The sequence below is a fragment of the Nomascus leucogenys genome, chromosome X (genome assembly GCF_006542625.1).
Source record: "Nomascus leucogenys isolate Asia chromosome X, Asia_NLE_v1, whole genome shotgun sequence".
Classification (NCBI taxonomy): domain Eukaryota; kingdom Metazoa; phylum Chordata; class Mammalia; order Primates; family Hylobatidae; genus Nomascus; species Nomascus leucogenys.
Window position 1 is genome coordinate 88941258 of NC_044406.1, and position 26446 is coordinate 88967703.

The following is a 26446-nucleotide window of genomic DNA, read 5'->3' on the forward strand; positions in this document are numbered from 1 at the left end:
TATCGACCATTAAAATCAGAAATGTGACCAATATGTGCCATATCATCAATATTGTTTTTCTGGAGGTCCCTGACGGTGCAATGAGATAAGTAAAAGAAATGAACTAAAAACTGTTGAATAAGAAGAGATAAAACTGTCATAATGTGTACAGTACGTTTATCTACTTAAGAAGTCAGAAAGAAAAAAGAGACAATATAATAAAATTAATACGAGAGTTCACCAAAAGAGTCTGACTATGGAATGACAATGCTACATCAACAGCTTTTACAGAAATCTGCAATAATTGCCTTTTAGTAAATTTATTTTCCAATGGGACATGGATACATAAGTACAAAATTCAAGAGGCACAAAGGACACAAAAACACAATTAAGTGAGTTATTGATCTTTTCCCTTGCAAATCTAATATATAATACTTGCTAGGAGCAAAAAAAAAACCAAAGCGACCTTTTCTTTGTGCATCATTCCAGAGATACTCGACACTATATTTAGGAAATGTATAATCACATAAAACAGTTTATAGTGTTATAGGATATACAATATTTACAATTATATACACAGTACACTGTTCTGCAACTTTTATTGTACAGATACAGTAATTTGGGAGAGGAGAGAGACCAGTGCCCAGTTTGCCATGATGCAAAGCTTGGCGGGATGAGAGCTCCTAAGCTTCCTGTGGGCCGCAATATGTCCTGAGAATGTACCTGGAGCAGAGGCTTGCTCACAAGCACCAGCACAGCTCTCTCCACCAACACACACACACACACACACACACCACCTGCCTTAGGCCACCTAGTGAGCTGAGGGACTCCAAGTCAGTAAGACGTTCCTGAGGGAAAGGGATGTGCCTCAGGAGAAACTTTAATGAGCGGGTGCGCAGCCGGGCTCATGAGGATCCCAGAACGTGCCACAGACAGCACTAGAACGGAGTGCTCAACCAGTGGTGCTGGGCTCATCAGCTAATCATGCGGGAAAAGAAGTCAAGTCACATCACTGTCTCTCACCTTGCACAAAAGTAAATTCCAGGCAGATCGATGAGACAAAACTCTGAATAGAAAGGTGTGAAAGAAGGAGAAAACTGCCAAGGAGACTGTGTTCATGGGAAAGTGGGAAAGGCTGTCCTAAACGTCACACCAAAACAAGAGGCAATAAGGGGAAATGGACCTCCAGGATGGAAAGGAGGCCATGAGCAGAGAGAGTAGGGAAGTGGCAGCCAGTGAGAAGACACATCTGGCATCTGTAACAGACGGGGCAAGGGCCGGCCCTCTGCAGCACTCTGCTAGACTCTGGTGCAGTGCCCACCTGCATCATAGAGCAGCCAGTGTCCCTCAGAAGAGAGGCAAGAGCGACCCCTTGCCACAGCTGCCCAACTCTTAGCCCAGTGGTGCATCGTCAGAGGGACGGACTGGGTGAGGGCTATGCTGGTCCAGGGTGGCACTTAAAAGTAAGGGGATCGTGGTGGATACTGCTTTGAGAGTGACACGGAGCACCCCGGTGAAGATCCAGCGTCTGAGACAGGACGTGCCTGCCGGGAAGCTGGTTGTCTGCAACCTTGTGTGCACTCACCTGGAGGGGGGCGGGGTGGGGGTGGCAAACCACAAAATCCCTAGGAGAGGCAGCAGGCTGGGGAGGGCACCTGAAGTTGGTCTGGAAGTCAGTCAGTGCCTACAGGCACCAAATGGAAACGTGCTCATAAGATAGATGAGAAGGAAAACTCAGGGCCCTTTCAGGAGGTGGAAGACAGCCTGTGGCGGCAGTTCCAGATTGACACAAGAGATGGGCTCAGGCTGGGGCGGCACCATCGAGGCAGAGCACTTCCCACAGAATGTGGCAAGCTCAGGATTGATGACCTTTCCCAATGTTTGCCACGGGGAAGCCCAGAAAGGCTGTCTTTTGGTTGCAGCAGGCAGGTATGTATTGTGATTGATGGCTCAGGGCTGTTTTTATGTTTGCGTTACGTGTGGAATGGGGGCACCGGCGCTCTTGCCAGTGCTGAGAACCTCTGAGTGTCTTGATCAGGCCCTGGGAGGCAGGCCTGCTCCCGACTCCCCCGAGCATCCCAGGGAGGCAGAATCCACGGGAACTGGGCTCGTACCCAGGCACTGCAACCGGTCAGGGAATGAGGGCCAGGACAGAAGGGCTGTGCGTGAGTGCTTTCGGGAGGGCAGTGCCAGCAAATGGACAGGAGGGTTTTGACTTGGGCCAAGACAACGCCGTGGAGACACTTGGACGCTGATGGGCTTTTCTGTGACAGAGTTTGCTCAGGAGATGGGCAGAAAGCCTCTGGGGCGCTCCCTGAGTTAGGACTCAGCTGCGGCCTCACGGTGTCAAGTGCCTCAGAGATGGTGGACAAGTGTACGTAAAGGCAAACTTGGTAGCGTGCAGGGAAGTAGGGAGGTGCATGCTAATTCGGGACCGCAGGCTAGGAGGATGCCTTTGTGCTCAAAGAGACTGGGCGATGAGGTGTCACTGAAGACAGCATTGGCGAAGCAGGCTCCACTGGGAAAAGTGCACACGGAGCTGTCTGCAGGGAAATCCCCTTTGAAATCAGATTGCCCAGCCAGACTGCGGTTGGCTTGGGAGAAAGGGTGGTCCTTCTGACAGCTATCAGGAACCCTTAGGAACCGAGACAGGGCTCCCAGAGCCAGCCAAGTAAGCCCCCCCCAGCAGTGTGAGCCTTGACGGGGGGTGTGGTGTCACAACAACAGCAAGTCACTTGTTGGCCATCCCAGGCACCAGGGCCTGGGAAGAGGTCTGGTCCCCATTCCAGGTGGGAGGGTTTCCCAGAGTTGGTCAGGGGACCCGGCAGGCACTCAGGCCCTGTGGCCAGCATGGACTGTGGGGCAGATGGTACAAGCAGGAAAGTTGTAACCCACCTGGAACGCAAGCTGCGGGGGGAAGGGAGAATAAGACAAGAAAAGAAAGCTTTGTTCTGTGTGGAAGAGAACAAGCAGAACGCCCAGCACCAGAGAGATTGCGGCTGCCCAGGGCACAGTGACCCACAGCAGCAGCCCTGGGAGACTGAGAGGGCACCGGGCACGGCAGCAGCCTTGCCCAAGGGGAAGCAGATGTGTTTACTGGGTTTGCCATGGCTTTAGGGAAGGGGACCACTTCTTGACACACACATCACCAACATGCAGGGAACCTGGCTTTGCTGATTCAGGGGCTAAACCTGCTGGGCGGGATCTGGTAATGTTGGAGGTGGGGGCGGGGCAGAACGAGCTGCCCTGACCCATGGAGTGCTTCTGCGCCCACGGGTTCTTCCTTTCCTGGCAAGGTGCAGGAACCTCAGATGGAGAGTGTGGAGGTGTCTCCGGATGGATGGAGTGGCCACGGTCGTGCCAAGTGCCCTCAGCATCTGCCCTATCACCCCCGCAGCTAGTTGATGGAGGGCTCCACTGTTCCCTTCCTGGGTCCCACCACAGGTAGTGGGGATATGGAAGAAAGGAGGTTGCTCCAAAGGGAGCAGCGGCCAACCCTCTCACTCTGCCAGGAAGTAGCCCTGGGGATCCAAGGAAGAGAGAAGGAGGGCTGGAAGCAGATTTCCCCGTGGCTTCGCAGGAGGGATAGAACTACACAGGGTAGGTGCTGGGCAAGCGGCAACCTTTATCGCCATCATTGTGCAATAAATGCGCCCCGATGCGTGGTAGAGCGCCCCCACCCGTTCCACCCCGGTCCCCATCCCCACGTCGGGATGCGCAGACAATCGAAAAGGCCAGGGTTACTGACCTTTCTCTCCAGGCTGGCAGTCAAGGAAAAGACATTAAGAAGGGATTTCTCTGTGCCGGGCACGGTGCTGCCTGCTCCATGAGTATTGTCTCTTTCAGTCCTCTCAACTTTCCATCCCAATTCCACGAACTCCCCCGCTGTGCCCCTCCCCTTCCCCCATCCCCGCTCCCAGCCCCTTCTTGAAGTTTATTCTGAGCACTGCAGCCCCTCTCTATCCCTGCGTCCTGTGAGCACCGATAAGCCTGCATTTGTCAGGGAGCAGACGTTCCAGTCAGCTGGCGTTTACCGTGCTTTTTTTCTGTCCTCCTCTCCGTGCAGACTGTAAACTCAAGGACAAGGACCATGACTCTTTTCTGCCAATCAAAGCACACAACTTTATTGATGATACACACAGATGCGGACTTGGGTGGAAGAGGTTAAGTCGGTACAATAGACAGAAGAGCAGTGCACTTTTTTGATGAATGGGTTCACTATCCATCAGGCGCGTGTAGAAGAAAGGGTAAACGAAAAATAATTCAACCTAAGCTGCAACAAATGCATTTTCAGCTCAAGCTGCGATATGCCTCTGGTCTCTGCAAAGCGGTCCTCTTGGACAGGGAGACCACCACAGGCAACAATAGCACTCGTGATGCCGTAATTTGATGTTCTTTGTCCACAGCAGGCAGCTGAAGTGATCCCCTCACCACATGAAGGAGGCTGCAAGGGAGGAATTTACAATGCCAACATTGCCTGCAGACTGCACAACCAAGAAGTTACTCAAAGCTCTGTGGGAGCCCCTGCCTGGCCAATAAGAGTGTGGTCCTGGATTGAGCCCTGGAACTTTCACCCAATGAGGTGGTGATTGGCTAAGGCTGGATCTTCAGTAGCACCCTCTGCAGATTCTTTGACATCTGCAAACCAAGCGCGTTGTGGGTGGATTCCGTCCCATTGTGTTCGAGAGGGCCGTTTATGGGGCAGGGGTTTCCAGGAGAATCTCTCTGTTTCCATTTCTGATAAAGAGGGACATGAATGAGAAGTGCATCTGGGCACTGACTAACTCCCCCGCCAAGACTGGCTTTTCAGACAAACCCATCAGCGGTTTCAAAACCTGAACCTTAGCACATCCACTTCCCTCTGATATCAAAGGAAACTTCAAGTCTGAAACGGACTTGGCAAGCATGTTATTAATAACTGTCATGCTTATTAACAAATTTAATCCGGCCTGCTGCAGAAATGAGTTGCAGCAACGTGACACAGTCTCCCGACACACTTCATTGATGTACATCTTAATCTGGCCCTGACTTTCAGTACTCGCATGTAAGCTATCCGGGGCACACAAAGCCTCTCTAACAGTGGGGTCTGGAGTGGGGCTCGTGTTTCTAGCCATTGAGAGGCTGGCCACATGGCTATTGATATCCTGGCCAAACGGAAAGCCCGCATCCTTGGGCTCGGCAAACAACAGTTTTCCCTGAATGAAAAGACACTTGGAGAGGTCCAGAACACGACTGCCATTTTTACAATTTTGAGCACTCCAAGTATTTTTATGTTCATAGGGGAATGGCCGCTGTTTTATTGGGTGTGCTCGGTTGGCCTTGCCTCCCCCTGAGGGCCTGTCCTCAGTGCCACCTGGGGCCCCAGGTTCAGTCCAATCCCCATCCTCAGTCCAGGGCCGAGCCATAGTTTCAAAATCAAACCAAATATCAGGCTCCTCCTCATCCAGCTCCTGGTCATCGTCCCACTCCTCTTCCTCCTCCTCCTCCAGCTTCTCACTGTCATCTCTTCCTATGGTCAGTTTGTAAACGCAGTAGCAGGCACCAGCCCCAATCATCAGTCCTGCCGCCATCCAACCCACTTCCCGAGCCCGGCCCATGCTCAAGTCTGTGCCAGCCTTGGGGCAGGACAGGAGAGGGCCTTGCTCCACCTGATTGAAGAGGTCTCTCAGGTCCAGGGTGAGTAAGGATGGAGGGTAGCAGTCTTTAGCTTCTTCCAGGCTCTTGTAGCTCTGTCGTGATGAATCTATGGGTGAAACAGAGTATTAGGGCTCAGGACTATGTTTGGCTTTGTGCCTCACAGACAGGGTGGATTTCGAGTTGGTGATAAAGGCAGATTAAAAGGATACAATTTCTTTGTTCTTTTCTGTCTTCCTCTATCGACCTCAGGAGCCCCCGTTTCTCTTCCTGGGTCCACAGGGAAGGGCAGGAGATGGGTCTGTGCTATGATAGCTAGGAGGGTGACAGTGTGAGTACCTCTTAGGTAGTCTCCTTCACCAGACCTCCACCCCCAAAGATTAAGGGCAGTTTCTCTCACTAACCTCTACCAAAGTCAGATAAATTCCTTCGTTTTCTCTTGTCTTCTGTTGTCAGTGGTCCCTCCACGGTGACAGAGGATAGAGTCTGGCAGAAGGACAAATGCAAAGACAGGTAGGCGGCAATGGAGAAATGAAAGTGTAGTGGATGAACTGAGGACACTGGTCCCAATTTCTGCTTTTGTGAATTTTAGGCACTTGAGTTTAAAAGATTTCTCATACTCTACTGACTTTCCGGACGCAGGCCTCCCCCGCCCCACTTGTCGTCCGCCATTTCCCCAGCAAAGGCCGCCACACCCCTTTCCCTGCACTGAAATGGGAGGGGGTGTGGAGAAAGAAGGGGCCAGGAGAGGGCGACTCGGACCTGGCCCTCTCATATCCCAGCCCCCTCCTCCGCCACCCCCACCCATGGTCCTGGGCTAATCCCACCTTCACACTGACCTGCAAGGTTCCAGCCAAGGCAGTTTTCTCCTTCTCTCGCTGAGACTTCTGCCGAAACCTACAGGCCAACAGACCTACAAACCTGCAAACAGACAAGGGACCGAGGGGACGGAGTGCTTGGTGGACGGACCAGCACCCGGGACACTGGAACCTTTCTTTTCTCGGAGTCTCTGGAAACGCCATTCACTCCCCTCACCCCCACCCGAAACCCGCCACTTCTCTCTACTAAAATGAGCACGGGGTGGGGTTGGGGTGGGTAGCAGTATTTAGAAAGTAGGCGAGAAAGGGACCCAGCTGTGATCGGCCTGAACTCGGATCTGTGGCGTTCTTGGCCCTCTTCCACCCACACCTCCTCTCAAGCAGCGCCCACCCTCCCACCGACCTGCACGGTCCGAGCTAGTTTCCTTCTTTCTTCACACGCCTGCAGAGTAATAGGGGGCTGGTACCCAGACGGAGGCGACTAGCAGGACTTGTGCTCTAGGCGGCTCTTGGTCACGTGACGGCCACGTCACCAGTGAGCTCTGGCCCCCAATTTCCACTCCCACAAGCAGTGCGGCAGGCGCCAGCCTGCCTTGTATCTCCCCCTCAACCCCCACAGTGGGCCCTGTCACTTTTTTCCTCTGTAACAACACCAGAAACCAGAAGTGGCCCTGTCTTTCTGGTGTTTGAATTTGTGTTTCTCTAATTGCAGGAAGGGGCAGCATCTTTTCCTGGGTCTACCCTTCATTTACACTTCTTGGGGAATTGTCTCATCCTTTCCTTGGCTCTGAAACTCCTGCAGCCCCTTTCTTAAATTTCTACACTTTTCCATGTTCAGTCTCTGCACCAACATTGGGTGAGAGGGCAGAAATGGAAGTCCAGGCAGTGGTGAGGTTTTAATTAGTATTTTGATAACATTTAAGTTATATTTTGTCCTTTCTTTTTTATTGACTTGAACTACACTATTTTGTAATCGGAAAAAAACAATAAAGCTTTTCCTACTTGGAGAAGAAATAATTCAAATCTTTTTTTTTTTTTACAAAAATGTATATAACATAAGCAAGATTTCCCAGTTAATAGGAGGCCTCATTGATTTGGTGAAGTTAGTTTGTATTAAGTTGAACATATTTTCTTCTGACTGCATAGGAAATAGCAGCTTTTAAACAACATATTAAGATGTAAAAACACACCCTTACAAACAAAACCAATTGTGCTTTCAACATGATTTATAAATTGATGGATAAGTAAATCTATACTGAGAAGGTCAGTGTTCTAATTTTGACCATTTTAAGAAAGTGAACTATTGTTCCTTTCTTTCTCCTGGCTGAACTCATAGTATTAGGTGTCAGATGACTGAGATCTTCATAGAAGATTGCTGGGTGACTTTCACTCTGGCTTCAAAGGACAGATTTTATGCAGACCCCAACTTCAGATGAATCTTACATCTTCAGATGAACTTTACAGATTAGTGACTCCACAGATTAGCCTGCCTTTCATTCACAGGGCTTTATTTACAATCTATTCCAAAGTTTGTGGTGCAACCTATAAATCATCCAGAAATTAGAGAATTTCCTGTTATCCTATTGATGAAAATGAGACTTGATAGAGGTAATTTTCTTTCCATCATGACACTGTTGGCGATCTCTCTGCTGTCTGCCACTCATGTATTGTATGCTACCCTAGCAGTGGTGAGTGTTCAGCATTTTCCAGTGGAGATGGTGGTGAGGGTCTGTGGGTGACTGGGAATCAGTGCAACACCCCTGATGTCTGTGTCATTTTTTCCCCTCACAAGTGGAAGGGCAATGCACAGGATCTCAAGCAGTTGCCAGAAAAAAAGGACTTTTCATTTCCTGCCTTCTGTTACAACTTCACTGAGCCACCAGTACAAGCCCCTCAGAATAATCCCAAAACTCAGGGACCAAGTATGCAGAAGTTAGTCCTCATGCATCCACCTGTCCCTGCTGAGGAGTCATACTCTAAATATAGACACTCTAGGCAACCTCTTAGAACACTGAAATATGACACCCCAGAGGGAGGGGCTCCCCAGTGAGGGGCCCCTGTGTGGAGGAGGCCCTTTCAGGAGGCAAGCCAGGGAGTCCTAGTGCCTTGCTGGTGAATATTCAGAAGTCAATATGTCACAACTTTCTGGTCTTCCCCTTTTACAGTCCAAACTCACCAATGTCACATCTTATCTCTCTAAATCTTTACCCCATTTTTTTTTCATGACCCTTTATTAACTTCCCTTAGACAAGTGAATTATACTTATGAAGGCTTACTAACAGAACTCTCAGATTCAACAGTCCATCATTCAGTGTTTGGCTGCTAGGTGGTTGTATAAGTGGCTTTTGTTTGTTTTGAATATATACATTAGAAAAAACTAAGGAGTATGTAAAGCTTAATAAAGACAGATGACTTGGTGTCACAGACATGGCTTTACAATAAGAACTCACTTTCACAACACTTAGCCAGCCTTCAAGGACAAAAACTTTACTCCTACGTCTCCTCACTAGTAGAAAATATCTCCACCCTTTTGGTATATTCTCCACTTAGTCCAATGTATAACTTCTCACTACCATTCTCCCAGTATGGCAGACCTTTCCTGGTTTGAATCCACTCCCTGTCTAAAACTTCCTAAAACTCCATGGTTATAAAAACCCTTTCAATTCTCTTACCTCTTCGTTCTTCCGATCCACGATTCTACCAATTCCTACCTGGAGACTAGCATTAAAAAAAAAAAAACTACTTTGCTCTCCATTATACATCTACCAACAAATATTTACTTAAGGACATGTTATAAGGCTCACATACCTTTCAAAATTGAGAAAAGAAAATGCTTAAAGAAGTCCTCAGACAGGGCTGTTAAAAGTTCCTGAGTCCACAAAAAACTACTGTGAAACCACTGCCAAAACAAAACTTTTGGCTTAAATCAGTTCACATGTGATATGTAACTTACAAAGTACCCAGAAACAAAAAACGACCAGCAAATGGTGACACTAATGGAATTGTGGAGGATGAAAAAAATAAATTATAGAAAGTTGTTATCTTGAAAAGTTATATTACTTTTTGTATTGTGTAATTTTGGTATTGTGTCTTACTTAAGGTTGTTTGGTTGCAAGCAACAGAGAACAAGCCTGTTTAACTTAAGGAGGAAATGTTGAAGACAAGGCTCATTTCTGAGGGGTTTAGGTAGAAGGAATTGATAGATGTCCTTTCAGGATGTCATAAGTCCACCGGTTTTCAGGTTTTTATCTCTCTGATGAAGATTGAAATTTTAGTAAGGCAGCTTTTGGTTGTTCTGTTTTGAGCACAATACCCACCCTTTTGCTGAGGAAAACAATAGGGTATGTAAAATGTAAAATGCACTTCCTTTCTTTTCCCAGGGAGAAATTTAAACTGTTTCAGATGTTGTTGTTGATTTGCAGGAGCCCTTTAATCACTTTGGAAATTAACCTTTTATTTATCTATAACGGAAGTGCTGGGGGCATAATATGCCACAGAGTATCTTAGTTGTAATTTCCACCATTAACTAAACATTAGAAAGGTATGGTTATGAAATGGTGATGCACAAGGTTGTCCTTTGAGCCAAGGCCACCTGGCTTCTCCCACAGGATTCCCATAAGGTTGCATCTACAGTTCAGGGTCTCTTCCTCAGTATTGCATGACCAAATCCTGATTTTGTTTGTATGCTGAGAAGAGTTGCTTCTGGATGCCTCAAGGAAAGACTCCCATTCATAGAGACTTATATATAAACAGATCTGAATGCTCAAACCTAGGGATCTCTGCATTCTCTCCCCATAAGTAGACCACAAGGGAAGCTGTTTCAACAGGAGTGACAACTGAATAATTTGCCCTGAGAAATACAATTGGCAGGGGTACTGGAGGTTTCAGTCAGTCTTACCTGCCCATTCTTTCCCTGTAGACAAGCTACTACTTGGGAAACCACAACCTTAGAAGGTTGTTTGGTGAGCCTGCAATCAGAGCAAGGGTATTTGTTCATTTTAAGAAGGGGGTTTCAGCTGAGGACGCATGAAGTACTATTACACATCATGGGCATGGCTCTGCCAGAGAAAGTGAAATGTTCCATTCTCCTTAGCCAACACTTTTTCTCCTCCAGACAGTGCTTGGGTGGGAAATACCAACACTTTCTTCTGACTGTCCTTTTCATATATTCCTATGCTTGAATAAGCCCCTTTGCTACACATGATCTTTCTCTAAACACAGGATCATATAGTTGATTTGGTTTCTGTTTACTAAATAAATTTCAGTCACATTCTAGAACTGCCTCCCAGAAGTTACATAGATATGAATTTTTCTGGGGGTTTGCCTGTTCTCAACTTCCTCAGTCTCTTGATGTACTCCCATATTGTCTGTGTATTTTAAAAGTTATACTCAAATAATAACCTTTTATTCAAACTATTAGGGAATATCTCATGAAGACCCTATGTTCTGAAAAGCTATATTACTTTTTGTATTGTTACCTGTTTTTGTATTGTGCTTTAGTTAAGGTGGTTTGTTTGCAAGCAACTGAAATCAAATCTGGTTAACTTAAATAATGAGGGGATGTAATTATTTTATTCCTTTTCCTACTTTAAAAAAGGTAAATCATTGATGATGGATGAATTATTCAGTTTATCAAACCAGTGAGTGAAATAGTTTCATACTAATTGCTAGGTTCCGGTTTCAGCCAATTTTGTCTTGGTCTATGTTCCCCTAATACTTATGTCATTTATAGATGATATTCTCTATTTTGCCCAAGCATATTTTGTAATGTCCTTTTTATGCACACTCATTTTTTCAGTGTGCATGCTTTATCTCACAGATACCTACTGTGCACTTATGTTTTCTCCTCAGTTTTTTTTTTTTTTTTTTCTGCGGTCTGGCTTTTGTAGGTTTAATGCCTCCTCCTTGCTAATGGGTGCAGGTGAAAGTCTGTAGCTCTCCTATTCAGAAAACTGGTCTAGTCAGAAGATTTACATATTGCCAGACACACTGATTAGCTCATTCAGGGCTGTGCTGTGTGCTAGGCCCCAGAAGACATTAAGATTGCTTTGAGTGAAGTGTGTAACACTCTCCACCAAGTGAGAAAATGTGGGACTTTTGGAGGCCATCACCCAACATCATTCTTCAGCCTCCACTCATTTTTTTCTAAAATGGAAATAGCTTTATAGTATTTTTTTTTCTCGTAAAAAGAATGCAGGCTGGGGGCGGGGGAGGACGGAACAAAAATAACAAAGTATTAAGAAAGTAAAAACCACACTCTCATTCCAGATTTTCTTTTCTGATCGCTTGTTCCTTTCAGATCTGGGACTAGATTTCAGAGGAAATGGTAGACTTTAATAGCTCGGGGGGAGGGGAGGTGGAGGGAGAGGCTGCTGTCCCAGGAGCCTAGTGAAGGAAGAGGTAATTTTTCATAAAAAGTACAAGTGGCCCGTAGCCCCAGGGGAAGATGCGGTCCCTTTCTGGTAATCGGTGGAAGGGAAACACAACTACAAGGTGATGAGATTATCGAAGAAGAAAGAGTAATAAGGCCTGGTGTGGGGGAGGGAAAGGAGGGGGGCGGGCCCTCTTCTGCCGCACTGCTGGTGGGAGGGGAAATTGGGGACCCGAGTTGGTGGATGACGTAGCTCTCACGTGACCAAGAGCTGACGTGTGCAGAAGTCCTTCTTGTCCTGGTCGTTGTTCCCGTCTGAGTACCAGCTCCCCATTGCCCTGAGGGCGGGCGGGCCTGCGGCGGAGGGAAAAAGGAAGAGGAGAAGGAAATTGTCCCGGATCCCTGCAGGTCAGTACCTGGGAGATTCCATAAAGTCGGGGTGCTTGAGGGCGTAGGGCCGAGACCGTCGCGGGTACTGAGGCGCCTCCGTCGTTTCTCCCACTCGCCGCCCGCTTTCCAAGACATATGTCCCGCCTGCAGCCCATTTCGATGCTGCGAAACGGTGAGCTGGGGGGCGTTTGGGGAAGAGCTCAGAGATCGGGAGATGGGAATCTGCTTGGAGCCTAGGGCCGCAATCCGGAAAGGGAGCTGTGGCCTGGGTGTTGGCCCCTAGTCCACCAGGACAGTGCCGGAGGGGAATGGCTGGATATGGGGGCGGGGGTGGTGAGATGCAACGTGATATGTCAGCAGAACCCCAAGAGAGGTAATAGGGGTGGGAAACCTCTGACAACCAGGCCTCCGAATTAGAAAAGAGTTTTGTGTTCTGGGGACTAGTCCGTCCACCAAGCACTCAGTGGCGGCAGTTTCCCGTCTTTCTGCCTGTGGCTGTGTCTTACTGACCATGGCTCTGTGTCCAGTGGTTCCAAGCCTCTCCCGGGTGGCCAGTCTTTCTGTCGGTTGCGGCACAACGCCGGGCAAAAGAAGAGGAAGGAATTTAATCCTAATCGGTGAAGGTCGATTTGAGGGTAAGACCATCTGGGGACCCTAAGAGGGACGGGGGTGGCGGCGGGGGTGGGGAGAAGGCAGAGAAGGTAATAATCTAGGTACAGGTCTGAGTCCGAATGTGTTTCTTGCACTCCCCGGACTGTGGCGAAATGGCGTGCTTTGTGTGTCTGTGGTTGGGGGGAAGTGGGGGAAATGACAGCAGGGAAACCTATCGGATAGTTTGTTCATAATCCTCCTCTCTCAACAGCACTTACTCTCCATGTTTTCGATCTGTCATCCTGCAGGTCTGCTGTAGCAGGTGGCTCCGCTTGAAGCGAGGGAGGAAGTTTCCTCCGATCAGTAGAGGTCGGTGTGGGCGTGGGGGCTGTCTGGAATGGGGGAGGGGTTAGAAATCGCCGGCACTTTGGACAGGCTCTTCCAATCCTGCTTTATTTTCCTTACCTCCCTCCCATTTCAGGCTAGGGAGGGGGCAGACCTGTGCATGTTTGGGATAGCATAAAGAGGTTAAAAACAAACCTGGTAACCGGAATGGTGATTCAGGAAAGCAACGAATCAACAGTCAATCCATCAAGTGCTCCGTTCTCACTGGCTCGGGTCTCTCTGCAGATTGGAAAGGTTGTTGGGCGTGGCACACCACCAGGGAAAAGAAGAAGGGGCAAACTGCTTGTCTTGAGGAGGTTAGTGCAAAGGTTCTAGTCAGGTCCCTGGGGACATCTGAGGTTGTGGTGACTGAGACCCCAGCAGAGTCAGTGGATTCCATTGACATTATCTAGGCTTTGGGCGGGGTGACCTGGGATGGAGAGGGAAAGGCTGACATGAAAGGCGTAGAGTTTTTGTCAACAATCTACATTTCCTACCTAGCATTCAATTATTATTACCTTGTCCCTCTGCGCAACTCCCTGCATGGGGCAACACAAGCAGAAGAGAAACTCAAACCCAATTTTCTTCTTCCACTCCTAGGTCAACCTCCAGAATCAGCTCTTGTGGCCTTGAAGTGGCTGAAGACGATCACCCTCCACAGGCTCGAGCCCAGTCCCACAGCCTTCCTCCCCCAGCCTGAGTGACGAATCTATTCCTTGGTCCCTGCTATTGTCAGGGACGATTGCATGGGCTACGCCAGGAAAGTAGGCTGGGTGACCGCAGGCCTGGTGATTGGGGCTGGCGCCTGCTATTGCATTTATAGACTGACTAGGGGAAGAAAACAGAACAAGGAAAAAATGGCTGAGGGTGGATCTGGGGATGTGGATGATGCTGGGGACTGTTCTGGGGCCAGGTATAATGACTGGTCTGATGATGATGATGACAGCAATGAGAGCAAGAGTATAGTATGGTACCCACCTTGGGCCCGGATTGGGACTGAAGCTGGAACCAGAGCTAGGGCCAGGGCAAGGGCCAGGGCTACCCGGGCACGTCGGGCTGTCCAGAAACGGGCTTCCCCCAACTCAGATGATACCATTTTGTCCCCTCAAGAGCTACAAAAGGTTCTTTGCTTGGTTGAGATGTCTGAAAAGCCTTACATTCTTGAAGCAGCTTTAATTGCTCTGGGTAACAATGCTGCTTATGCATTTAACAGAGATATTATTCGTGATCTGGGTGGTCTCCCAATTGTCGCAAAGATTCTCAATACTCGGGATCCCATAGTTAAGGAAAAGGCTTTAATTGTCCTGAATAACTTGAGTGTGAATGCTGAAAATCAGCGCAGGCTTAAGGTATACATGAATCAAGTGTGTGATGACACAATCACTTCTCGTTTGAACTCATCTGTGCAGCTTGCTGGACTGAGATTGCTTACAAATATGACTGTTACTAACGAGTATCAGCACATGCTTGCTAATTCCATTTCTGACTTTTTTCGTTTATTTTCAGCGGGAAATGAAGAAACCAAACTTCAGGTTCTGAAACTCCTTTTGAATTTGGCTGAAAATCCAGCCATGACTAGGGAACTACTCCGGGCCCAAGTACCATCTTCACTGGGCTCCCTCTTTAATAAGAAGGAGAACAAAGAAGTTATTCTTAAACTTCTGGTCATATTTGAGAACATAAATGATAATTTCAAATGGGAAGAAAATGAACCTACTCAGAATCAATTCGGTGAAGGTTCACTTTTTTTCTTTTTAAAAGAATTTCAAGTGTGTGCTGATAAGGTTCTGGGAATAGAAAGCCACCATGATTTTTTGGTGAAAGTAAAAGTTGGAAAATTCATGGCCAAACTGGCTGAACATATGTTCCCAAAGAGCCAGGAATAACACCTTGATTTTGTAATTTAGAAGCAACACACATTGTAAACTATTCATTTTCTCCACCTTGTTTATATGGTAAAGGAATCCTTTCAGCTGCCAGTTTTGAATAATGAATATCATATTGTATCATCAATGCTGATATTTAACCGAATTGGTCTTTAGGTTTAAGATGGATGAATGAATATCACTACTTGTTCTGAAAACATGTTTGTTGCTTTTTATCTCGCTGCCTAGATTGAAATATTTTGCTATTTCTTCTGCATAAGTGACAGTGAACCAATTCATCATAAGTAAGCTCCTTTCTGTCATTTTCATTGATTTAATTTGTGTATCATCAATAAAATTGTATGTTAATGCTGGAAAGAAAAAAAAAGAAGAAAGAAAGAAACCATCCCTGTCCTTCAGTTTATAATCTAGTTGGAGAGATAAGAAACATACAAACCAAAAGATGACAGAATATCTGAAGAATGTACTCATTGTCAGATGTTCCCTCTGAGAGCACAGAGGAGGCAAAAGCTTTTGTGGGATGTGCTAGTCGGCTAAAGCTTCACAGAGGAGGTGGCAATTGAAAATGAGTCCTGAATGGGGTAGGGTGGTTAGGGAATTCCATGAGACAAGACGAGGGGGGCATGGTGTGAGAAAGGCATGGAAGTAGGAACCTTCTTCCTATGACAGTCAGGAGATCATTCTGCTTAGAGTAGAGAGTGTGGAGAGTGGGAGTAGATAATTTTGGAAAGCTGGGTGAAGCCAGTTGTGGAGAGTTGTTTGAATATTATCCCATTGAACACCCAGAGCCACTAAATCTTTTTTTACTAGAAAATAATTGGGGTCCATATGAAAGTCTCTATCTATTACTGAGTAGTGTCAATGAGGGTGTGGCAAAATGGAGCCTTTCACACCTTAGTGGTGGCCATTTGGTAATACAGATCATAAGCCTTAAACTATGTAAACCCTTTGTCCTAAGGAAGTAATTGAATAATTGCCCAAAGATTGTATGTACAAGGCTGTTCATTCCAGCATTGTCTAAGCTAGTAAAAATTGGAAACAATTTAAGTATCTAGCATATTGGATTGGTTATAAAGTAAGGAATGTTCACACAGTAGGATATTTTAAGTATGCTGATAGAAATCTATATTGCCAGGAAAAGCTATTCATTATGCATTGTGAAGTGAGAAAGAAAAAAAGGGTAGATAGAAGTATTCGAAGTATAATTCCATTTTTTGAGACTAATAAAACATATGTTTAAAAGGACACTAAAAACTCGAGTTATAGATATCCAGATAGAAACAGTAGTTATCTTTGGGTAGAAGAATAATGAGTGATCTTTACTTTTTTACTTTTTATTCATCTATGTGTTTTTATTTATCTAAAATGGGTATTGATTTTTAGGAAGTTTTTGAAAAAGAAAAGTGTTGGGAATGAAGCAAGTGATTGATTGGAACACATACTGAATGGAAGAAATATTTAGATTAAAACTGAGGTAGGTTGAAGTTTCTTCTCTGAAATGATAGATAAATGGTGAAGATAAGCCTTATTGTGAGGATTCAATGAGGTAATATATGCAAAGTACTTACAATGTTCTGGCACATAGTAGTTAATTAAGAAAATTGAGCACCCTTAATTACCTAGAATGCAGGGTTGAATAGTTTTTTGGTTGACTTTTGTTTTGCTGGGGCATTCTGCCATGTTTTAGTGTCATTTAATAAATAATAGTAACAATAAAGGTTAACATTTATTAAGTGACTACTGTGTAAAGTTCTGTCATTCCTGCAAGGCAACTGTTAAAATAATTTCTCACAGGAGTAGAGTTTTCTTTCTTTTCAAAAAATCCAAAATGTTTCCTCAGCTGTGATCACATCAGCCTCTGCGATATATTTCTAGTTGTTTGGGGGATGTTATCCTGCTTTATATATGAGGCCAGGAAAGGGTAAAGTCCTCTATTCACTTACCTGGTTTTATACCCAGGTTTCCCTGTATGTACTGTAATATTTGTAGTAGAGACAAAACCAGGTTGGCTTAAAGTTGCTGGGTATGGTAAGCCTACTAAATCATGCATATGTAGAAACTCATTTAACACCAGTTTTAAAGGTGGGGTGATGGAAAAGTGAAGTAACGTTTTTTCTTGTTCCTATTGTTAGGTGAGAGAGAGAAAGATTTGTGGGGAGATGGGGTGGGGAGGATTAATTCCTTTAAAATAAATTCAATTTGATGTACCTGTGTGACACTCAGATGGGGATATTCTATTGTCATTTGAATGTATTGATCTGGTGCTCAGAGGAGATGAACAGGCTGCAAATAAGGATTTGAGAGTCATTGGAGGATGGATGATAATGGAGCACATGGAAGTAGATGTGGCCCTTCAGAGATAAGGTGCAGAGTCAGAGTGAAGGGCTGCAAAAGAACTGTAAGGGACTATGGGCAGCTGGGGAGAGAAGCACAGAATTGAAACAATGTATACCCTTCCAGACACTGTTACTATTCATATATATTCTTTACACAAAATTGGATCATACTATCAAAAAATTTTCAGTGCCTGATTTAAAACTTTTTTCCTCAAAAAAGAATAATATTCATTGGAGTTATAATACTTGAAAAAATAGAGTTGATGAGTACAAACTTGTGTCTTGACCCAGATATGTAGCTTGAACATCTAACAAAAATCCAGATCAAGCCATGTTGAACTTGAGATGCGGAGCGACTTTTACACCTGGGGTGAAAATGAGGCTAACTCGAGTAGTAAAAAGCCCCAGTGAGGCAGGTACAGGCCTGACTAGCACCCATCTGCTCCTTTCCCCATTCCTTTGTTCCTTCTCATTCTTCTTTCCACTTCCTTCCTCCTACTTTTCTTTATTTCCTCCTTCTGGGAGATCATGGGTGGTAGCCTCTCTGGGCTTCTCTGACTCTTCAATTCCCATGACACCATGCCATGTATCAGTGGGCATTTAATACAGAATAATAACTGTTGTTGCTCTGGTCATAAGTTGACCAGGGATGTGACTGGATGCCAAGAATTTTTGGAACCTTTGTTGGACAAAAAGAGACTGAGAAGGAACTAGTCTTAGCTTGGCATGGCCACATGTGCACTGCATGAATTTTTGACGTCCTGCACCTGGTCTTATTTAGACTGAACCCAGAGTCTGGGAAAGGTGTATGAGATAGATGTGTGACTGCCTGGTCCAGGCAGCCAGGTCACATGTTGATGTCCCAATGTTTTCACATGGGAGGTTGTCACTCTCAATCCTTTTGGAAGGGGCAGAGTTCTAGCATTGTAGCTGATTGTGGCAGCCCATTGGCGCATGAAGGAGGCAGTGTCTTCTCTTTAGAAAGGATGGCAGCTTCTGGGAAACCAAGGAAACCAGAAACTCAGAGGATGTCCTGCTATTTTGGTTTTGTTCTCATCTAACAGTTTTAGGAATGTAAGTGGATCTATCCCAGTGCAAACATGTTCAAAGGCGATTTTACAAAAGTGGAGTGTTGTTCTGTTGTAAATTGTCAGCCAATATACATAATATTTCAAGGCTCAGGAAATGGATTTTCTTTTTTGAAAAATTCACATTTTACCTGTCTTTTTTCAAAAGAGATTCCAAGTGTAGGCTTAGCAAATTGATGTGGTTCAGGCAAATTTTATGTTTATGGCTCTCTTTCATTAATTTCTTTGCTAAGTTCCCTTGAGAATGGCCTTTTAGATAATGATTCATACTATTTTCAATGCTAGCTTTTTACATTTATTTTGCATCACATCCCAGGCTGAAGATGTTTTCTGGTTTTTCTGTTTAAACCATGGCTCTTTCTTGCTTTTAAGCCAGAGCCGTGTCACCACCATCCTGGGGTCCCTGATCTGCCCTGCCCTGAGGGTGTGGTATTAGCAGGATAAGTAATATTTACTTATCTGAGTGGCATAGCTCAGTGCTTGACCCTCTCCACTGGGGCCCTCTCAGGTATTGTGCTAAGGGCTTAGGCAACGTATGCTTTAGGGGATAGGTGGGAGAGAAGGGAGAGGGGAGAAGGGAGTGAAAGAAGCCTTATCAGAGAGGTAACTTTATTCTAACAGGGTGCCCTCAAATTAGGAGAACCTGGTGGCTCCATCTCCGCTGTGAGGATAAAGTTATTGCTGAAATCCAGTTCTTGTATTCAAGAGATGCAGCACATTTCTCCCTGGACACAATTATAAATTTTGTCTGCCCAGATCCTCCTTTAGCAGAGGCAGAGCATCAGTGGGTGGTAGTTTTATGACTATTAACATATATGATCAAATTGGCTATCAAACAGAGTTTAAGAGAAAAATACTTTTTTTTTTAGCAGTGTGATTACTTTTTTAAATTGTATTTTTTAAAAATGACAAATAATAAAAAGTATGTATTTATGGAGTACAGTGTCACGTTATGACACATGAATACATTGTGGAATGATTAAAACAGGCCAATTAACATATACAACAACTTACATACTAATCATTTGTGGTGGGAACATTTAAAATCCACTTTTTAAGCAATTTTGGAATATACAATATGTTGTTATTAAGTACAGTCCCCATGCAGTGAAATAGACTACTAGAACTTAATCCTTTCGTCTAACTGAAACTTTGTACCCTTTAAGAAACATCTCTCCCTTCCTTGTGCCTCCCCTTACCCCCATCCCCTGGTAACTACCATTCTACTCTACTTCTATGAATTCGACTTTTTAAGATTCCACATATAAGTGAGATCATGCATTATTTGTCTTTTTGTGCCTGACTTATTTCACCTAGTACAATGTTTTCTAGATTAACACGTTATTGCAAATGTCACAACTGACAAATTTTCCTTCTTTTTTTTTTTAAGAGACATAAGACATAAGAGTCTTATTACGTTGCCCATGCTGGTATCAAACTCCTGGGCTCAAGAGATCCCCCCACCCCAGCCTCTGAATTAGCTAGGACTACAGGCCAGTGCCAGTACACCTGGCTGGCTAGAATTTTCTTCTTTTTAAAGGCTGAATTGTTTCCTTTGTATTTCCATTTGCATGTGCCACATTTTCTTTATCCATCCAATGACGGACACTTAGGTTGATTCCACGTCTTGGCTATTGTGAATAATGCTGCAATGAACATGGGAGTAAAGATATCTCTTTGATATACTGATTTCAATTACTTTGAATATATATGCAGAAGTGGGATTGCTGGATAATATGGTAATTAAAATTTTAGTTTTTTGAGGGGCCTCCATACTGTTTTCCAAAATGGCTGTACTAATTTACATTCCAACCAACAATGTTCGAGGATTTCATATTCTCGACATTCTTACCAAAAAAGATTGTCTTTTATCTTTTTGATAATAGCTATCCCTAACAGGTGTGAGGTGATATTTCATTGTGGTTTAATTTGCATTTCCAGATGATTAAAGATGTTGAGTATTTTTTTCACATATCTGTTGGCCATTTGTCTCTTTTGAGAAATGTCTTTTCAGATCCTTTGCCCGTTTTTTAATTGGGTTGTTTGTTTTCTTAGTATTGAGTTGTTTGAGTTCCTTATATATTTTGGATATTAGCCCCTTACCAGATATGTGATTTGCAAATAACTTCTCCCAATCTGTGGGTTATCTCTTTGCTCTGTTAATTGTTTCCTTTGTTGTTCAGAAACATTTTAGTTGGATACAATCCCATTTGCCTTTTTCTGCTGTTGTTTCTTGTGCTTTGGGAGTCATGTCCAAGAAATCATTGCCCAAACCAATGTTGTGGAGTTTTTTCCTGTTTTCTGAAAAATATATGTTCTTACGGCAGGAGGAAACTGTAGTATTTGCAATGCATTCTCCCATACATGTTGATTAATTTCTTTCTTTTCTAGATTTTTTTTTTTTTAGACAGAGTCTTGCTCTGTTGCCCAGGCTGGAGTGCAGTGGTGTGATCTCGGCTCACTGCAAGATCCACCTCCCAGGTTCACGCCATTCTTCTGCCTCAGCCTACCGAGTAGCTGGGACTGCAGGTGCCCACCACCACGCCCGGCTATTTTTTTTCGTATTTTTAGTAGAGACGGGGTTTCACCGTGTTAGCCAGGATGGTCTCGATCTCCTGACCTCGTGATCCACCCACCTCGGCCTCCCGAAGTCCTGGGCTTACAGGCGTGAGCCACCACGCCCAGCCTAGATTTTTTTTTTTTAATGGGAAATGATACCTAGTTACTAAATGTTTTTGAAACCTGAGCAAAATTGTTCCTTCTTTATTTTTTCCATTTTCAGTCCTCTGTTCACTAGATTGTGATTTTGACTATCTTCATGTTAATTTTTGTGGCCCCCTTACAATAAGCTATAATGAAAATCCAGACTGAATGAAATGAATTCATAAAACTTTTGATTTTTATTATCTTCCATCATTTAAAATGTGTTCAAATGGACTCTCTTTTTGATATTAGAAATGATAGAATATAAAGAAGACTGAATAAAACAAGCAATATTTAATGTATTTTATAAATCTTCAATCCATTCAAATGGACTTGGAGAATGATTCTTTAAAATCAGTTATTAATCATCATCAATCATCACCTCTTCTTAAGTTGGTCCATGTAATCTATAGCCAAATATTGGAAGTGCTAAGTAGCACCATGTCAGTCATGAAAATTCAATGAATTCTGGCTGCTTTTCTTCTAATATAAAGGTAAACCCTTATGAATATCATAACTTGTGAATGTTTATAAATATATGCCACATAAAAATCACATTTGTTTAGGTGGCTATGGTTATAACTGGGGAAATATTATGGTATTACTAAGACCCTGGAATTGTTTTTCAGCTATTCCAAAAAAAAATTGTTTTTATGCCTCTCAGCTCATACCTGTTTTTCAGCTATTTTTAAACTACTGATAGAAGTCTCAGAAATATATATATGTTTCAGCGTAGAAAGAGAAAAAATTAGCATCTGGGAACAAAGACCATATTATAGCCTCTGCATCGGAGGACAGGATTTTGCATTGAACTAGCCATTTGACTACCACTTGGAGATGGATTTGGGAGTTACCAGCACTCTGAGAGATTATTTTTCACAATGAGCTGTATTTTAATCTTCTTTATTGTGTTTTCTTAGACCATAGAAATAACAAATGCTTATTAAAAATTAAAACAGGTAAATATATAAAGTAAAATATGCAAATTGCCCTATTTCCATCCATCTACACAGAGTTACCTACTGTTACCAATCTGATGTTTTCTATGCATATACATAAATAGATATTATACATACTCACATTTTTAACAGAAAATGAACTCATTGTCCATATAGTGTTCTATTCTGTAACCATTTTTTTCACTTAAAATACATCACATGTATTCTGCCATGCATATCTTACCTCATTTAACTGTGTTCATGGTGTCATTCTCTGTAGATGATCTACATTTTCATGTAGTCATATCCCTCAGCCTTTCCCTTTATGGCTTCTAGGTTTGGGGTTGTGTTTAGGCCTTTTCCACTCCACGATTTTAAAATAATTTTTATATTGTCTTCAAATACACAAATTGTCACAGTTTGTAAAAGGTAGTATAATAAGTGGCCTAAGTGAATGTGACAACACTTCATTGAAAGCAATCTTAGGTTTTTCCAACTATAGTCAATAATAACTTAATTGTACATTCTAAAATAACTCAAAGAGTGTAATTGGATTGCTTGTAACTTAAAGGATAAATGCTTGAGGGGATGGATGCCTCATTCTCCATGATGTGCTTATTTCACATTGCATGCCTGTATCAAAACATTACATTTATCCCATAATATACACACTTACTATGTATCCCCAAAAATAAAAACAAAAATTAAATTTTCAAAAAAAACCTTAATGTTGTCCTAGGACATATGACAATGAGTAATCTAATCAGTGTACTTGAGAGTTTGAAAGTCTACTGGCTATTCCAGTCTTCCAACAAGACAGTTATTATACATTATCATGTGTGCTTGGAACCAAAGATAAGAAACTGATCTTTTTGAAGCATAGAATGAATTGTCAGATATAGAGGGTTTAGGCACTATGAGTTAAGACATTTTGGTGGACACTTACAAGATAAAGTAATATGCTTATCAAACATGGTGAAATACAGTTTAAATTTATAAAATAAACTTGGGTACAAATGGAAAAAATAGTAAATCATATAATAGTGTAATAAAAAATAAAATAAGTATCGGAGGGACATTGAGACTGTTACAATCGGTTGAACTAGCAATTGATGCAATCATTCTATGCACTAGTTCGATGAGTTTGATAGATAGATGATAGCCATTTAAGAGTGATACATGTTCTTTTAATCAAAAGAAATAAAAGAATAATGTTGACACATGGGCTCTATAGTGTAATAGTCTCTAAAAACTTGCTAGAATAGAGAAAAGCTGTTGATTTAAAAAACATATTATGTTTCACCACCTTTTCTAATTTGCTGATCGACTTTCTAATTTTTAAATAGTCCCTTGTTTTTTAGAAGAATACAATCATTATCAGTTGTAAATATAAATTAATTTTATCTTTTCCCAATTTTACACTAATTATTTCTTATCTTATTGCAATAGTTATAATCTCAAAAAACACTTGAATAAAAACGGAAATTGTGAGTACAGTGACTTGTTTCTGGTTTTAGTGGGAATTACTTTGGCATTTCATGGTTTGAATGAGGATTGCTGTTGATTGTTGGTAAAAAGTGCTTTTAATATTTAAGTCATTCCCTTCTATTTCTATTAGTGTCTGTTAGGATTAGCTGCTGATTTTTTCCCTAGTGGCTTTTCAACATCTATTAACAGAATCATGCACTTTTTCTCCTTTATTTATTTATTTTTTTTTGGAGACAGAGCTTCGCTTTTGTCACCCAGGCTGGAGTACAATGGTGCGATCCCAGCTCATGGCAACCTCCACCTCCCGGGTTCAAGCAATTCTCCTGCCTCAGCTTCCTGAGTAGCTGGGATTACAGGCATGCGCCACCATGCCCGGCTAATTTTGTATTTTTAGTAGAGATGGGGTTTCTTCATGTTGGTCAGGCTGGCCTTGAACTGCCGACCTCAGGTGATCCACCCACCTTGGCCTTCCCAAATTTTTTATGTAATTAATTATATTGATAGAATTCCTGGGGAAAAGAAGACACTATCTCTCTCAAAACACACATAGAAAAAAAACTTTTTTAGAAAAGAGAATTCAGCCTGTAGTCCCTGCTATCTGGGAAGCTGAGGTGGGAGGATCACTTGAGCCTGAGTGGTCGAGGCTACAGTGAGCCGTGATTGTGCCATTGAACTCTAGCTTGGGCGACAGAGTGAGACCTGTCTCAAAAACAAAAACAAAACAAAACAAAACAAAAAACAAAAAAGAATTTGGTGTTTGACTATTTATTTTTGCCTTTGTGGATCTATCCCTATCAGGTAATAGTATAGTTTTTTTCTTGCTATACTTCTGAGATCTATTTGTCTATATATTTTAGAGTTTGTTAATATTTTATTGTTTTTTATATTTATCATTGATAACTGCTTATAGTTTTTTTATGTACTACCTTTAACAGATTTTGGTCTCAGCTTTGCTAGCTTTATAAAATCATTAGTGAAATTTCCATTTTTTCCTGTTTTCTGGTAGAGTTTAGATAACATTGGTATTATCTTTTCCTTAAAGGTTAGTTAGAACCCAACTGCAAAACTATTTCTTTTGGTTTGTTTTACAATGGTAAATCTACAAACACATTTCCAATCTCATCTGTAGTAATTGTTCTAGTCAAATTTTCTATTTCTTGAGTTAATGTTGGTAACTTCTATTCTATTAGGAAATTATATGTTATCTTTAGATTTTCAATTTTGATGTCATATGTTTGTGTGTAAAATTTAATAATAATAATTATAATATAATAATAAATTACTCATGTGATTTATAATAATCACATCTATTTGTGTGGTTCAACCCTTTAATCATAATTTGTATGCTTTTGCTTTCCCTGTGTTTTCTTAGTCATACTCATGATGTTTATGTATTTTATTGGTGATTTGAAAAAAACCTTTTTATCACTTTTTTAATTACACTTTAAGTTCTGGGTTACATGTGCAGAATCTGCAGTTTTGTTACATAGGTATACACGTGCCATGGTGGTTTGCTGCACCCATCAAACTGTCACCTACATTAGGTATTTCTCCTGATGTTATCCCTCCCCTAGCCGCCCCCCACCCCCTAACAGGACCTGGTGTGATGTTCCCTTCCCTGTGTCCATGTGTTCTCATTGTTCAAAAATATATGGAATGCTTCACGAATTTGCGTGTCATCCTTGCGCAGGGGCCATGCTAATCTTCTCTGTATCGTTACAATTTTAGTATATGTGCTGCCGAAGCGAGCACTATTTATCACTTTTACAATTGGCTTTTTTTGGTCATTATTTTAAACTTTAATTTTACTAATTTCTTCTACTGTCTTTGGATTATTTCTGTCGTGCTTTCTAATTTATTCAAGAAGAGTGTGTATTTCTTTTATTTATGGTTTTATTGAATAATAATGGTAATCATGATTATGGGTTTTTCTCTGGATATATCTTTAGCCATGCCACAGTAGAGTTTGATATGATGTGTTCTCTTTTTCTTTGCTTTCCATATAACTTGCAATTTTATTTTTAATTTTCTTTTTGATGTAGGGGTTATTTTGGAGAATATTGCTATATTATCAGGCAATTACTATGGTCATTTTTATTATTTATTTCTAATTTTATTTTGTTAAGAGGATATGCCTATATATTCTCTTCTTTTTAGAATTTATTAATGTATTTTTATGTTTTTGAGGACGTGATCGATTTCTTAAAAGTTTTATACATGTAAGAAAAAAGATGCACATTCTCTCCTTATATCATGCAAATTTCTTTCTATTGAGTTAATATCGTTGGTTGATTATTTAGATCCTCTATGTCTTTGATTATCTTTTCATCTAATGGGTTGGTCAAATTCCGATAGAGGTGTATTAAAGTTCTCCTTGTAATTCTAACAGTTTTTGCTTTATCTGTTTAGTTGCAATGCTGTTTGGTACATACAAGAGTATTACTTATAATTTCTTTAGTTGTGCCATTTTTATTCATACAAATAATGATTTAAATTGTTGTTTAGCGCTTCCTTTGGCCTATATTAATATTTTCAACCATGTTTTCTTTTTGCTTGCTTATGCCTGATATCTCCTCACCCATTGATTTGTTTCAACGTTTCTTTGTTGCTATGTTGTAGGTGTGTTTCTTGTAAAGTACATATAGCTGGATTTTTAATTCACTATCACGGTCTGTGCCCTTTTACCTTTAGTGCAACAGTTAATACTCTTGATTTTATTCTCTTCATTTTGTTTTACGTTCCTATTATTTTTACTATTAATTTTATTTTGTCGAGCCCCCATTTCCTTTCTCTAATTTTTTTTTTTAGTTCATTCAAACTTCTACTCTTACACATTCATT

At 42.4% G+C, this 26446-nt stretch overlaps 2 protein-coding genes, 1 long non-coding RNA gene and 1 other non-coding gene across 7 annotated transcripts; 1 reads left to right on the forward strand and 3 right to left on the reverse strand.

Annotated features, from left to right (window-relative positions):
- Positions 1-4076: 4076 nt before the first annotated feature.
- Positions 4077-6968, reverse strand: LOC100579928 (protein ARMCX6). 3 transcript variants are annotated; one of them, XR_004028751.1, is made up of 5 exons: positions 6835-6968; positions 6453-6534; positions 6018-6099; positions 5628-5928; positions 4077-4716 (listed from the first exon to the last, which is right to left on the reverse strand). XR_004028751.1 is itself a non-coding variant. In XM_030807217.1 (5 exons), the coding sequence occupies exon 5, from the start codon at positions 5574-5576 to the stop codon at positions 4674-4676; it is 903 nt and encodes a 300-aa protein (XP_030663077.1). In that variant the 5' UTR covers positions 5577-5722; positions 5826-5928; positions 6018-6099; positions 6453-6534; positions 6835-6968; the 3' UTR covers positions 4077-4673. The 3 variants fall into 3 exon arrangements, 2 of the variants coding, with proteins under 2 accessions (XP_030663077.1, XP_030663078.1); XM_030807217.1 differs by having other exon boundaries at positions 4077-5722; positions 5826-5928; XM_030807218.1 differs by having other exon boundaries at positions 4077-5722.
- Positions 6969-11728: 4760 nt separating this feature from the next.
- ARMCX3 (armadillo repeat containing X-linked 3) lies at positions 11729-16790 on the forward strand. Of its 2 annotated transcripts, none has more exons than XM_003282247.3 (5): positions 11729-12210; positions 12720-12827; positions 13092-13152; positions 13414-13484; positions 13768-16790. In XM_003282247.3, the coding sequence occupies exon 5, from the start codon at positions 13914-13916 to the stop codon at positions 15051-15053; it is 1140 nt and encodes a 379-aa protein (XP_003282295.1). In that variant the 5' UTR covers positions 11729-12210; positions 12720-12827; positions 13092-13152; positions 13414-13484; positions 13768-13913; the 3' UTR covers positions 15054-16790. The 2 variants fall into 2 exon arrangements, with proteins under 2 accessions (XP_003282295.1, XP_003282294.1); XM_003282246.3 differs by having other exon boundaries at positions 12748-12827.
- On the reverse strand, positions 12217-13483 carry LOC115833253. Its single transcript, XR_004028685.1, has 3 exons — positions 13324-13483; positions 13062-13175; positions 12217-12752 (listed from the first exon to the last, which is right to left on the reverse strand). It is a non-coding gene; the product is annotated as an uncharacterized LOC115833253 (long non-coding RNA).
- Positions 16791-25251: 8461 nt separating the features above from the next.
- LOC115833519 lies at positions 25252-25358 on the reverse strand. Its single transcript, XR_004028929.1, has one exon. It is a non-coding gene; the product is annotated as a U6 spliceosomal RNA (small nuclear RNA).
- Positions 25359-26446: the final 1088 nt, after the last annotated feature.

What these genes read in the sequence shown, in the direction of transcription:
- LOC100579928 (XM_030807218.1), bottom strand. Translation starts at nt 5,576, where the DNA reads ATGGGCCGGGCTCGGGAAGTGGGTTGGATGGCGGCAGGACTGATGATT.
- ARMCX3 (XM_003282247.3), top strand. Translation starts at nt 13,914, where the DNA reads ATGGGCTACGCCAGGAAAGTAGGCTGGGTGACCGCAGGCCTGGTGATT.